Source organism: Rhipicephalus microplus, chromosome 5 (genome assembly GCF_043290135.1).
Source record: "Rhipicephalus microplus isolate Deutch F79 chromosome 5, USDA_Rmic, whole genome shotgun sequence".
NCBI classification, from domain to species: domain Eukaryota; kingdom Metazoa; phylum Arthropoda; class Arachnida; order Ixodida; family Ixodidae; genus Rhipicephalus; species Rhipicephalus microplus.
This window is the reverse complement of record NC_134704.1, coordinates 45,485,155-45,498,065: the sequence shown is the minus strand read 5'-3', so window position 1 is coordinate 45,498,065 and position 12,911 is coordinate 45,485,155. Positions and strand designations below refer to the sequence as shown.

The 12,911-nt window shown below is 46.1% G+C and overlaps 1 protein-coding gene and 1 long non-coding RNA gene across 4 annotated transcripts in view; one reads left to right on the top strand and one right to left on the bottom strand.

Moving 5' to 3' along the window:
* LOC119174636 (cell adhesion molecule Dscam1) overlaps nucleotides 1-9,888 on the top strand; it is a 44,767-nt gene extending 34,879 nt beyond the window's left edge. For both annotated transcript variants that reach the window (XM_075895339.1, XM_037425623.2), the window contains 3 exons: nucleotides 1,714-1,950; nucleotides 2,763-2,986; nucleotides 5,064-9,888. In XM_075895339.1, the coding sequence (XP_075751454.1) occupies nucleotides 1,714-1,950; nucleotides 2,763-2,986; nucleotides 5,064-5,147 (545 nt within the window). In that variant the 3' untranslated portion in view covers nucleotides 5,148-9,888. The remainder of the gene's footprint in view (nucleotides 1-1,713; nucleotides 1,951-2,762; nucleotides 2,987-5,063) is intronic.
* Nucleotides 1-12,911, bottom strand: part of LOC142817761 (uncharacterized) — a 190,104-nt gene that overhangs the window by 73,768 nt on the left and 103,425 nt on the right. The gene's annotated exons all lie outside the window — the stretch shown is intronic.

The window sequence follows — 12,911 nt, the reverse complement described above, 5'->3', positions numbered from 1 at the left end:
AAGTGACATGCGCGGCGTCACGCATGGACGACGCGGGATAACTTAAACGAGAAAGGTGAAGCGCGTCAAGCTGTGCAGCGCTGAAAGGAAACTACATAGTGGGAAAAAAAATAAAAATTCGACAACAAGTCGAGAATTTCGCCCGCCCGAGGTCGAGGTCAGAAGGTCCCGACGTCGTTCACGCACCACCGCGCACTCAAGCCGCCACCACCCATACCTCCTCCCTCGTTTTCCTCTTTGCTCTCTAATAAGCCTGCACTGAGGGGAAAAAAACAGTCAATACACCGAAGGAAGTTGGCGAGAATGCGGCGAGCAAAATGAAGGCAGCGGTTTCTCTCACATCGCCGACCATGTCAGGCTTCGAATGACGCGAGGAATTTCAAGAAGCGGCGCTTTAAGCGGCCACGCTCCGTTTTTTGTTTTTTTTTTTTTGTTTTTCAGTCAGTGGGGCAACCGCGGGAATCGAGGCTTAGGTCGGGTGCTTTATGAAAGTCAAACCGGAAGCGCGCGACGGAAAGCCTTCAATTACATGCGGAAGATAAAGTTGAAAAGGAGTGCATAACGAACGACGCCGTGCGACGAACATTCTCGAAAGAAAGAAAAAAAGAAAGAAAGAGACGGAATGTCTGCCAATACGATTTGCATAATGATGTGCGAGCTTCTGAATTGTTTTTGTTTTTTCGTTTCTTTGTACAAGGGAGCAGCTCGAAATAAATGCAGCAATTTGCCCGACTTGCGCTACACAACGTAAAGCAGAGTTATTTGTGGAGCACACAAACGGTTCAACTATTCCTTTACAATTTGCAAACACACAAGAAGGAAAAAGTAAGATAATGACATAGACGGTTAAATGTTCAATACGAACAATTTCACACAGCGCTTCCATTTTTCTCTTCGATTACCTATTTTCGGATTATAAAAGTTTGCTAGACATGAGAAAAAACGCAACAGCCAGTTCCTATACCATTCTCGCCTGTTGCATCAAGCGAACAGGAAAAGCTGTATATAAGCAACTGAAATTATTGCATCTTTTGTTTTGGATGTTAGCGTGATATGGAATGAAAAGTAGTTTATAGCATAGACGGTAGACTTCCTGTTGTGTTTAACGCACCACTTCATTGTTTTCGCAGCCTCTACGCATTCACGAACGACGCGTTCCTTCTTGTTGTTGTCGTTGTTTTTGTTGTTGTTGTTGTTGTTGTTGTTGTTGTTGTTGTTGTTGTTGTTGTTTCGCTATTACTTGATAAGCTATCAAATGAAAAGATGTAAACGCACAAGAAGGGCTCAAATTATGCTTGAAACTGTTCCGAGTTTAGCATAAACCGAAATAATGAACTTCCTGATTCTGCGCTTCTGCGTGACACACAAGTCGGACTACAAAGAAGTAAGTTGAAGAAATGATAGAGAGTGAAAAACAGAGAAGTTAACCAGTCCACGAAAGCTGCTTCGCTACCCGACACGTGGGAATGATACTCAAATAGGGAAAGTAAAGGTTGGAAAAAGGGAGAAAGTTGGCACATAACGCAGCACACACAAACACGCAGTCAGTCGCATGTCGTTAACGCTCGCATGGTACGCGACATCACTGTCACAGCCGCTTACCCAAGTTAGTTGCACTCCGCTAGAGTTCATTCGAGAATCATCGCATTGATGCGCTGTCAGCAGGCTCTCGCACGATGGAATCGCTCATGTCTTTCATGCGTACGCGTATAGGAGGCGTGATGCAGTCCCCGATCTTCGGAGACGCCAGCACCCCGCTCTACCTGAACCTGTTCATCATGATCCCCGTGCTGGCCAGCTTGGTGACCATCGTGCTGGTGGTGATCGTGACGTGCGTGTGCCTGCAGCGCATCAAACGCCGACCTCCGCAGCCGCCTCTGCAGCCGCCGCCGGGCACCATGGAGAGGCGGAGCAAGCAGTTCGCCGCCGGCCTCGATGGACATCCGCATAGTGAGAAGATAGCTTTGTCCATTCAAGCCGCGATAACTACGCGACTTTGCACTCTAGCGTCATTTAGAGTGGCTCTATATGGCTCCTTTCAGAGCCATATACGGCATGCAGTATACCATATAGGGTCTCTGAAGGGGGGTTTCGGTCCATCATCGCCTTCATCTTCATCATGATCAACACCTTTTCTATACTTTATTTACCATTTCTTTCTCTTACCTAACGGTTAGTAGCAGGTGAGATAATTAATTCAGGCCGACCTTTCAGCTTTTCTCTCATAATAAACGTATATCTCTCTATATAAATACAACGTGCAGTATACAATATGGGTACTACAAAGGGAGCGTAGATAGTAACTCTAGTGTTACTGGGTTGCTTCTAAGCGTAAAATACTCTAGACCACAAAAGTCCACAGAGCAACTATTTATCCCGACTCACCTGTGAACACAGCGAACCGACAGCAAAGATGACTAGGAGCGGTGTTGAGTTTTGCTGCCTGTCTCTTCTGCCTTACAGAGAAGCAGATCAGCAAACTCTGGTATATAGAACTCGGTGTCACTGAGACCTTTCACAGTCTAGAGGAAGACGGTATAGATATAGCGCCAGAACAGAACGACGACAAATAGACAAAAAGGAGACGTTCTGTTCTTGCACTATATCTACCGTCATGTCGTACCTATTAGCCCAAACCGCCACACTTCTAGAGGAAGAGTTATTATTCTTACACCGTTCGTACTTAAACGCGGCCTTCTCAAACGAAGCCTCTTTGCTTGTGGACGAGGGGGTGATTTAGATAGCGTGCACGCTTCACGCAGTGACGTCGACGAGCGCCCGTCACGCCGAGAAGGCCCAGCAGGCGGCCGGCGAGTACACGGGCCTGTCGCAGCGCTACGTGGAGGTGCAGCCGCCGCCGCTGCCGGCCGACCACCCTTGCGCGCTGTACCCGGCGCCCAGCGCCACGCTGCCCATGACCGAGGAGCTCGAGGCCAAGATGGCCAGGCACAACGTCAACCAGGAGATGAAGACGTTCCTCGCACAGGTATACACGAAACAGCACGTTCTATAAGTTACGCAGATTGTTGTCGTAGCAAGCGCAGCTATCTTAGGTACAGCTTTATCAAGTTTCGCTTTGCTATCTGTATTGAGCTTCCTACATCCTAATAAAATCGATATATATATATATATATGTAAACGTCAAACAAAAACATTACTGATGCTCCACTTGTGGATGCAAGGGAAGGAAAAACTCATTCTAGACGCGGCCTCGGCGAAAACTGAGCCTTGAACCATTGCTGCAAACTTCAGAAGAGATTTTTCATAAACGATGAGGAGTTCTCTAAGCACAGGATCGCGACACTGATTGTAAGACCGTATGTGAAGTACCAACAGTTTCGCTTGAAGCTGTATTACCCCGATACACAGCCAAGGATGACATCGTTGAATCGAGTATATTCTTGATTGATATGTGGGGTTTAACGTCCCAAACCCACCATATGATTATGAGAGACGCCGTAATGAAGGGCTCCGCGAATTTCGACCACCTGGGGTTCTTTAACGTGCACCCAAACCTGAGCACACGGGCCTACAACATTTCCGCCTCCACCGGAAATGCAGCCGCCGCAGCCGAGATTCCATCCCGCGACCTGCAGGTCAGCAGCCGGGTACCTTAGCCACTAGACCACCGCGGCGGGGCAATCGAGCCTATACAGACAATGCATTTAATACCGGTCAAGGAAGCCGCTACCATTTGATTAAAGCTTCTAATATTTTACGCTCGACTACAGTGAAATTGCGGTCGACGCACAATAACTAATTACCGTGTAAGCTGTTAAAAGCTCGCGTGCCCTTTAGTGGAGCACGTGCTTTAAGTGCATAGCACTTCACTCTGCAAGCCTTTCTCGAGAAAGGTTTCAGCGGGTGCCTTATTGCAAAGTGTTGCTGATGACAGAAGAGCTCATGTTATTGTGATAGCAACTCTCACTTATAGAGGAGGCACTGCCCTGAATGACAAGTCTAAGCGACTCGCTTCGGTCGCCGACACCATTAACCGAGTTGACAGTCTGCCGTGGTAATAACGTCGCGATGGTGCTCAGATACTGACTGGAGGTCACAGGTTCAATCTCACGCGTTCCGTAATATAGGAATTTCAGCGCTACAAAAGACGTACACATGTGAGAGACAGACGACAGACAGGGCGCGCTACTAAGATCCGACTTTTTGCAAAGGTTGCGATGGAATATAAGCACAATGATGCGCAGACGCAGAGAGCACATACCATGGCGACACCCCGTATCAGGCTGCGGGCGAGTGATACTTCGTTTTTATACAAGCAAATAGACGTGTCACTAACACAGTTGCTTCCTGTTTTCTTTATGTGGTGCACGTGACGTCAGACGTGACGGTCGCATTTCGATGGAAGCGAAATGCTAGAGGCCCCTGCACCATGCGATGTAACGCACGTTAAACAGCATGCGGTCGAAAACTTCCAGAATCCTCCACTACGGCGAGCCTCATAATCATGTCGGGGTTTCGGCACGTAACACTCCAGAAATTATTAGTTTACCTGTTAGCCAGAACTCACGGGGTTCCTTGTGCATTTGCCTAGGACGATTTGAAGGCGAAAGCCTTGTTGTTCTTCTCAGTCGATGTAGTGATCCTCCCCCACCACACTCCGACGGTTTCCGAACCTGACATGGTTTTGCATTGCCTGCGGAATCACAGGCAATGCAAGCTTTCTGCACCTTACCATGTTTTGTGTTGCCTCCGTGATCCGCCCACCTTCAACCAAGCGACGATACACAAGGTGATTACTATCCTTAAGAGAAACGGGGGCGAGACAGTTAAGGCAGAAAGTTGGCCTAGTTGGTATAGAGCACGAAGCGACAACGTCATGCGATGACGTCATCATACGATGTCACGTTATGTGAAGTCATAGTGACGTCGTCACATGACATCTTCAACCCCCAGCATGCCTGGTCGACGGTGGGCAGTGACGTCACAAATTTCGGCGATCCGTGACGTCATGACGACGTCATCACGTGACAACTTTTGCGTCAGACTTGTTATCACCGACGGTTCATTTTCGCCTAAAAACAGCGTTTCTTGTGTCCTCGCAGAACCGGGAGCTACCAACGCTTCCCATCGGCGCCAAGGCCTCTATGTCCATCAAGAAGGACCACATGTACGAGAGCGCCCAGTGATGCCACGCCGCGTGATTCTAACGCGTGCGGATTACACCACGGAGGTGGATACGGGCATCGGGCGTCCTCGGACTACCATCGTCGTCGTCAGCGCCGCAATTCGCTTCTCTCACGTCTCACCACATCCGCAACAAAAACGGAAACCACACAGCACACATCCGGACCCCGCTGTTTGCCCGATCCTCGGCGTCCGCAAGTTTACGCTCAACTAAGAGCGTGCCTGGCGTGTCACGATTCAGTGCTCCTCTTTACTGCCCTGTTATGTGAGCTGAATATTCTGTGGATATCGCGCTTAGCGTACGCGTCAACGTGGAAGGCTCGTCAGTTGCTGGCTCCTCGACAAACTAGTCACAGCATTCTTATGTTGGCCTGCCGATGAGTTAGTTGGCAGCTTGCGAATTTCTCAACGATAATGTTGCCGCAACGAGCCAGCGCATACAATTTAGTGCATCCGTTGAGTGAAAACCCTTTGTTGCAACAATAGCGCACTGCAAATATTTGTGTTACAAAGAAAGGGAATACAGGAAAGGCAGTAAGCTGACTAGCCTAAGTCCAGTTTGCTAGCCTGCACACGTGGAATACGTGTATGAATGTTAAAACTGCGGAGCTGGCTTCCTTCTTATGCAACGTGGTTCTCATCAATGCTCAGCAATGTTTGAAGCTCACGTGCGCTTATAGGACGCTCCATGGTGGCAATCACTAGTTTTTACTTCGTTCGTTGTCAGTGCTTCAAAGAGAGGCTTCTCCATTTCATTGAATTTTTCTACAGCCTGCGGTACTACGCGATATAAAGGCTATTGGGGATGCCGTGCGTTCATAACAATGGAAGCTATTACATAGGGTGAGTTCTATACTCAGTGGTAACCTTGATTATCGTCGAGCGAACTTTGATGAACCTCGAGTGAACATTGCCCATTCGAAATTACGGTGGCGGCATTCCTGGTAGATCGATTACAACAATTATTACAACTACCCTATGTCGCAACGGCCCGAGACGGCTCATCAACAACCTCTCAATGTAGACGTAAACTGAACGGTGACATGTGAAAATAACGTCTGTTTGCGGTTGAGGCGTGCACGTATGCCGTCGTCACTGCCATTTCCGCAAGTTTCCCCAATCAAAACGCAATGAAACTGCCGTGGAAAGTGGTCCATCAGAAATGCATAGTAAGGTTGCTGAGTACTGAAACTATATCAGATGGGAAACAGGCGAGATGCGATACACGGATTTGCGGCATCGCAGATACTGCCAATGTCGTGGCAGCACAACGCCGTGATGCTTATAGATAGCAGTCGGAATTATCATTTGAATCTGCGCACCATCATGCAGGGAGCGCTTGCGAAACGCTTGAGCACCGTATCCGATTTCGTCTGTATGTTATTATCAATTATCTCAAACGCCATGCTCCGGTTATGCTCAAGGCTGTTCTGAATGGTGCGTGAGGATATGCGTATGACAAAATGGTAGCTAGGCATTCACGTTTAATCATAATTCTTCGCGCTGTACATATGTATTTATGATTTACTGCCGTATAGAATACATTCTACGCTTTCTGCACACGTTTACGTCTAGTATTCACTTCTGCGCGCACTTTAGTTCACCCCGTTTGCGTTACCTACGTTACATAGAGTGTTACTGCAGCATGCTTTCGTTTTGAATACACGTTCACCCTCACGTACCTAATTTATTTTCCTCCCAATCAAGCATTAAAGAGCCCCTAAACAACCTCCGAAAATATCAAAAGAACAAGCACGTAATTCTACCCATGGCGTCTCCCGTCTTTTCGGCGCAATTCGTACGTGTCTCCGGCAGTCTGTTCGCGTGACGTCATGAAGAAGTGAGATCTCGATTGGTCCACATGTGAGGGATATCAGTCGTAAACAGCCGCGCACGCTGCTGTTCTACGCAGTCGCATGCTTGGTTTGCCTCGTATCTCATCAAAATTACACGCCATCAACTGATTACACTACGTTTAGCGAATCTCCGACTGAGCAAGCGGAAATCACAAGAGTGTAGCCGAATAACGCGAAATGCTGTAAGGTTCTACACTTAGCGCTGACATTTTTCCACGTGTTCCGAAAAGAAATAAGTGGCGACGAGGAGACAGCGCCTGTAGGGAAGGGCAGTGTAGGCATGAAAGAAACTGATCCCTCGTCTTTAACACGAAGTGGTTCATGGGGTCCTTTGAAGTGTCTCATGTCGCACCCCATACATAACATATTAGTCTTTATTACGTCGCAGTTAGCACACAGCTCTAACTGAGAAATACGCGAAGAGAGAACCAGCATCCCGCGGTGCGGACGACACTTCGTCCATATGCCAAAATGTGCCGGATGGTACGCCGGCCGCGAGGTCGGGACGCCCCACGTCAACGTCAGTGGCGGTCCGCCGTTATGAAGCGGTACGACAACCGAAAAGAGGCGGCGCTATATGGTGCAATCTATATAGGGTAATCGTCAGTTGCCAAACGTGTGTATAGGCAGGTGTGAGGTGATGCGTGGTATAGGACGATTCCTATATTCGTAGAAAGACAACCGTTACAGGGTGAGGCCTACATAGACTCGCGCGTGTTGTGCCATACAAACTGTGCTGTAACGTTGCGGTCTGGTCGTAAAAAACGCGTATTCAGTATCGCTCGTCAGCTTTTACCCGTTAGATGGAAACTCCTGCGACAACCCATAGTTGCAATTATTTTGCCTCGTGCTCCGCAGAATGAGTTCCGAGACACTTTTGCAGCCAAAACAAGACCGTGAAGGCCAAGTTGTCCAGGGGCCATATTGACTCCCGAAAAAGATTTCTTGTCCTTGTGAAAAATTTACAGCTCTTCTTTATTCCGGCAATTTCTGACGTTCACGCAGACAGGGTAGCAAAACTTAGCAATGCTCTTCATTGATCGCATTATGCGGAAAAACTGAATTTCGACATTATGTTCGAAACAAGGTATAGGGAGACGTTCAATGGGCACAATTAAAAACGCCTTTGTGGATGCCTGCAGGGTCGACACACCGCACCAAAAATATCCGGCGACATGGTCAGAGCTGCTGCACGGAATTTCTTAGTTTATAGATGTTTGTTGGCCGTACAAAGGCTTTGTTTGTATGCAAACCAATTTTTTTGTTTGCGACAGTGCTCATAATCGTACGTGCGGCGCGGGTCCTCCTACTTAGACAACTAGTTAAACGAGGTCACAACAAACATTATTGTTATCTCCCACACTCTAGCCGCATGCAGTGCTGTAAATACTGGGTTTCTAGTTCTCGAGTGCGTGTCTTAAGATGTTTGTCACTTCGGCGCAATAAATGCTTAGATAACGCGCAACCTTCTTTCCGGAATGTAAGAATTATTTACATCAATTGTGGCTGCTCGCAACACTATGGGAAAATTGCGGCGGAACCTAAACACTAGCGAAACAACGTCGCCGAAGGACATCGCAACCATTTCCTGCCTGAATTTCGCCAATTTTAATACTGTTATGTGACTAGAGAGCATGTGCAGTGCAATTTTCGGCATACTCGGTCTCCGTGTGACTTCATTTTTGCGTGAACTCTAGTGATAACTGATTGGACTGTATTTAGTGTGGTTCTTCATGTCCCTATGTGAATATACACTTCATGATTATGAGATTTTTTTTATGACTTGAATGGCTTACGTGAAATGTGTTTAGGTGCGACTATATATATAGCTTTTTACAGCTGTGATTTTCATCAATTGTATTATCTGTGAAAAGGAGTGAGCGGCGCTATATAAAAGCGCCAACATCTTCTACACATGATATAACTTTTTTTCAGAAGCTGTACATTTCCGTTTCATTTAAAATGTTAATTTCTCTTTACGAACGAACTATAAAATTTGAAAAAAGTGTCATTTTGTTCTCTTTAAAGTTTTAGATGTTTAGTTCACCTTGACACGAGAGCTTAAATATTTAATTCCTTTCAGGTTTTTCTCTTTCCTCCAGCACGCTTCCTTAAAGCTGCTCCACCACGAATTGCACAGTTCCACACAGTGTTCCGCCAACACTTCTCCACAGAACTACAGAAATACGCAGACAAGTGATTTCAGCGCGAAGCTACAGATAGGCGATGATGGTGGTAGATCGCCAACGTTCTTTAACCATCTAATGAGGGTTGTTTTTAAACATTGTTTTCCTTATTACGTATGCCAACTCATGCGATTTGTTTCCCTGCCCCATGTTGGCAAGTATAGACCGCGGCTGTGGGCTACTTCAAATAATCATTATTTGGCGTAATCGTTCGCATCAGGCACCCAATAATGGCCCATAAAACTTTAGCTTACATGCTAATGCCCAAAATCTACAGAACACATGTATGTTTAGTGGTGTAAAACACGCACCAAACTAGTGCCCTAATGAAATGAAAATGTTTCCATGCGCATTATGCTTGATGATAACACAGCTCGACATACACCACAAACTAAACCACAGATTGACTTTTGCGAAGTATCCCGCAGCGGTGACGAGCAGCTAAAAGCATCTTGTACAGTGTATATTTCTTTTCACAGTTCTTCGTGTGTGCAAGCATACATTGCAATGCTGTTTCATATATCGTCTGTGTGTGCGTGATGTGAAGAAAAAAAATCGTACACTGCTGTTGTCACACTGTTTTCTTGTGTCGTCGCTGAATCAACAACGTGAGAATCCTGAATGAGCCCTTCTTTTGTAAAACGTCATTACATACCTTGTCATATTTGTAAATAATCGAAAAAAATAAAGAAAAGACCGCCGTTTCGATTGTCCTTCAAATCACCAAACACAGTTTCGCGTTATTTCCGGAGAAGACATTCCGGGTTTCAAAGAACGACACCTACATAAGCTCTCTATAGCAAATATGCAAACAGCCGGAATGGCTACATTACTTCTCAATTTACGAGCAGCACAGGAAAACTCCAAGTGAGACATGATAAACAAAGATAGGTGCGCAAACACGGACACGAAAGAAGATGTCGGGACAAAACAAACGCCGACAATAAACTCCTCTTATCAACGTCTGCCTTGTTTCATCATGGTTCCTTACTAACTACAGCGAGTTTCTCCTGTGTGTAACACAACTCGCCCTTCGTCAAGGTACTGTGCCAGTGTTTTCTGCATTGCATACATTAGCACATGAGCAAGCATCGTTCACAGGGTTCCCCTTCGAGGGGGGGGGGGGGTGAATGTATGGGGCTGGTTTTCCGACCAGCATCCTCTAAGGTGATTAGGGGGGGGGGGGGCAGGAGGAGGGGGCTCTCGTGCGCACGCAGATGTGTGCAAGAAAGCAACTAAAGCAATGCCTCGAAAATGTTCAAGAACGGCATGGAGGTAGCTCAAGCCCAAGAGGTAAGTGATACCAAGCATCACTCGTGCGTCAATGGCCCACCCGATGATACCGTTATCACTCCCCTTTGCGCACAATCTAAGCAATTTCACCTGCATAAATGTCTGCTGTCATTAGCAGGATAACTGCAAGTCTAAAAATTCGAGTCAGCGCGATTTATATAAACACGGTTGCGCAGATATGCCAGAATAATTTTGGTTTGTAGACAATAAAAAAGAGGAGAAAAGGTAGGACATCGTAGTAGACCTGATAGTTTGGTGAACTGGTGCAGATTCATGATTGAGAAGCAGCGCAACACCTAAACGAGACACTTACGATGAAGTAATCCGTGTTTCATCGTCAGTGTTTCGTGTTTTTTAACGCGCCGTCTCATAATCAAGAAGAGATCCAGGTTCGGGCTTATAGCATCGTACGTGGAAATACACAATAACATGAACCCTTAATATAACCCCCGGACACAGCTTGATTAAATGATTCCTTTAGGGAAGCATTTCGTGCTATGATAATCTGTAGGGTAATTGCCTGCGCGCGAAATACTACTGCTCCTAATAAGAGGCGGAAGGCTAAACGAATTTCATTCAATGTGCCCGCCACGACCACAGCGCCGATGCTGGGAAAGCAGTTAACTATACGTTTAGCGATTGGAGGAGCTACCATCGGCGGTACGGCGGCCACGCCCAAACCGATGGCTGATATCGAACTTCCTGCGACCTATCATTGAATCGGTGACCAAGAAAAAATATCGTCCCCTGCATTTGCGACCTGTAATGTCAGGCCGACGACTAATGTTGTGCACGCTTTACGTACAACAATAAAGCGACGATACCTGTTCCCGAGACACGACACTTATTTCCTTCTTTGCGCCGCTTTTGTACTGCGTAAACAAACTTGTTCCAGTTAATTGATTATTCGTGCCAAGCATTCTAGACGTATCAGCGGGACAAGAAAATCATTGTAAAAACTCATATAGGAAAACCTGATTTGAAAATATTCATTTTCTTGTAAGAATAGTTTCACCACGACGCTCCAAAATGTCCAGAGGGCGCTCTTTAAACACGGGGCAAAAATCGATAAATGGGCCTCAATATGCTAGAGGCTGGTTAAACCTGAATCGTGCGGAGTCCCTGTATATAGCGAAGTGCGTCCGTCAAATATGGCCGCTACCGATCGATATCCCACACAACGCCAACAAGGACTGCTCAGTGCACGGTTAGTTGCCATAGGCAGGTAGAGGGCAGGTCGAGCAGTTTTGGCATGATCCATCTCAAGAACAGCCATGTTCGATGCTCTCAGTTCTGTACCAGAAAGCTACAGCAGTCTTTCAAATTCTAAATACTTAATTACCGCTTATTCTCGATTATAAATATAGTGCAATTCGGATTGTGAAATTTGGCATCGATGGAGTGAATATCTATACAGAAAACACTCAGTATGCTCCAAGTAGGGCCACAGCAAGGTGCGGTCGTTAATTGCGAACTAAACTTTCCTGTGGATTTTACGGCGCCTCTAACACGATGAAAAGAATAGCTTCTGTGCTTCTGCGTAAATTTAAATATATGATTCGCATTACACATTGCCTCAGCTGACGCTTCATATTTCTGTCGCTTGGCATTTCACTGTACGAACTGTGGCTCGTTGGTATTTCACCAATAAATCGAAAGTTCGACATGAAACATTTATTTCGGCGCAAGAAAAGATCAAACCCAAGACTGAATTTATCGAATCAAGAAGCGGAACCATTCAGGCGGTGCGTGTTGCAGTTTGTAGTTCGACAAATTCATACAGTACCAAAGCAAAGAGCAGATATGTTAGTGGCTTGCAGTGCTGTCGAGAGGCCAGAGAGATACACAGAACAAGAACCCTATAAGATGTGCATGCACATTGAACGTGAAAAAAAATGCTACGCTTTTGCACGTTACAAAGCACCAAACGGAGAATAAACCATCTTCAGTGCTCGCACTGTTAATGATAAAGAATCATGTGAACATACCTAAATAATTCCAAGAGCCTTGTTTGCTTGAAAAGAGTCATTTTAAATTAGAGCTGCTCCCAGTAAGACAGAATTTTAAAAACAAAAACAGAGAGAAAGATTGAAAATAGCGAGCGATGAGCAAAACATGATAGACGAAGCAGCTATTCGAAAAAAAAATAGAACACGAATTCACTGCCCTACTATGTTATAACGCTTAAATAATAAAACATCTAATCGGTTGTAATAGACGAAGACAGGCTTCCTCGCGTAAGCCCTTTATCAGTGTTAATCACTTTGCCTTGTTCAGTGAGGGCAACATCCTAAAGTTAAAATTTCGTGCTTTGAAGCATCGAAAGTGTTTCCACACAGAAGTAAATTGCGAAACGACTGGCGTATCTGACGACATGTGGCGCTCCATGTCCGTTTACGCGACGTGAAAACAGCCAACGCCAAGCGGCGAA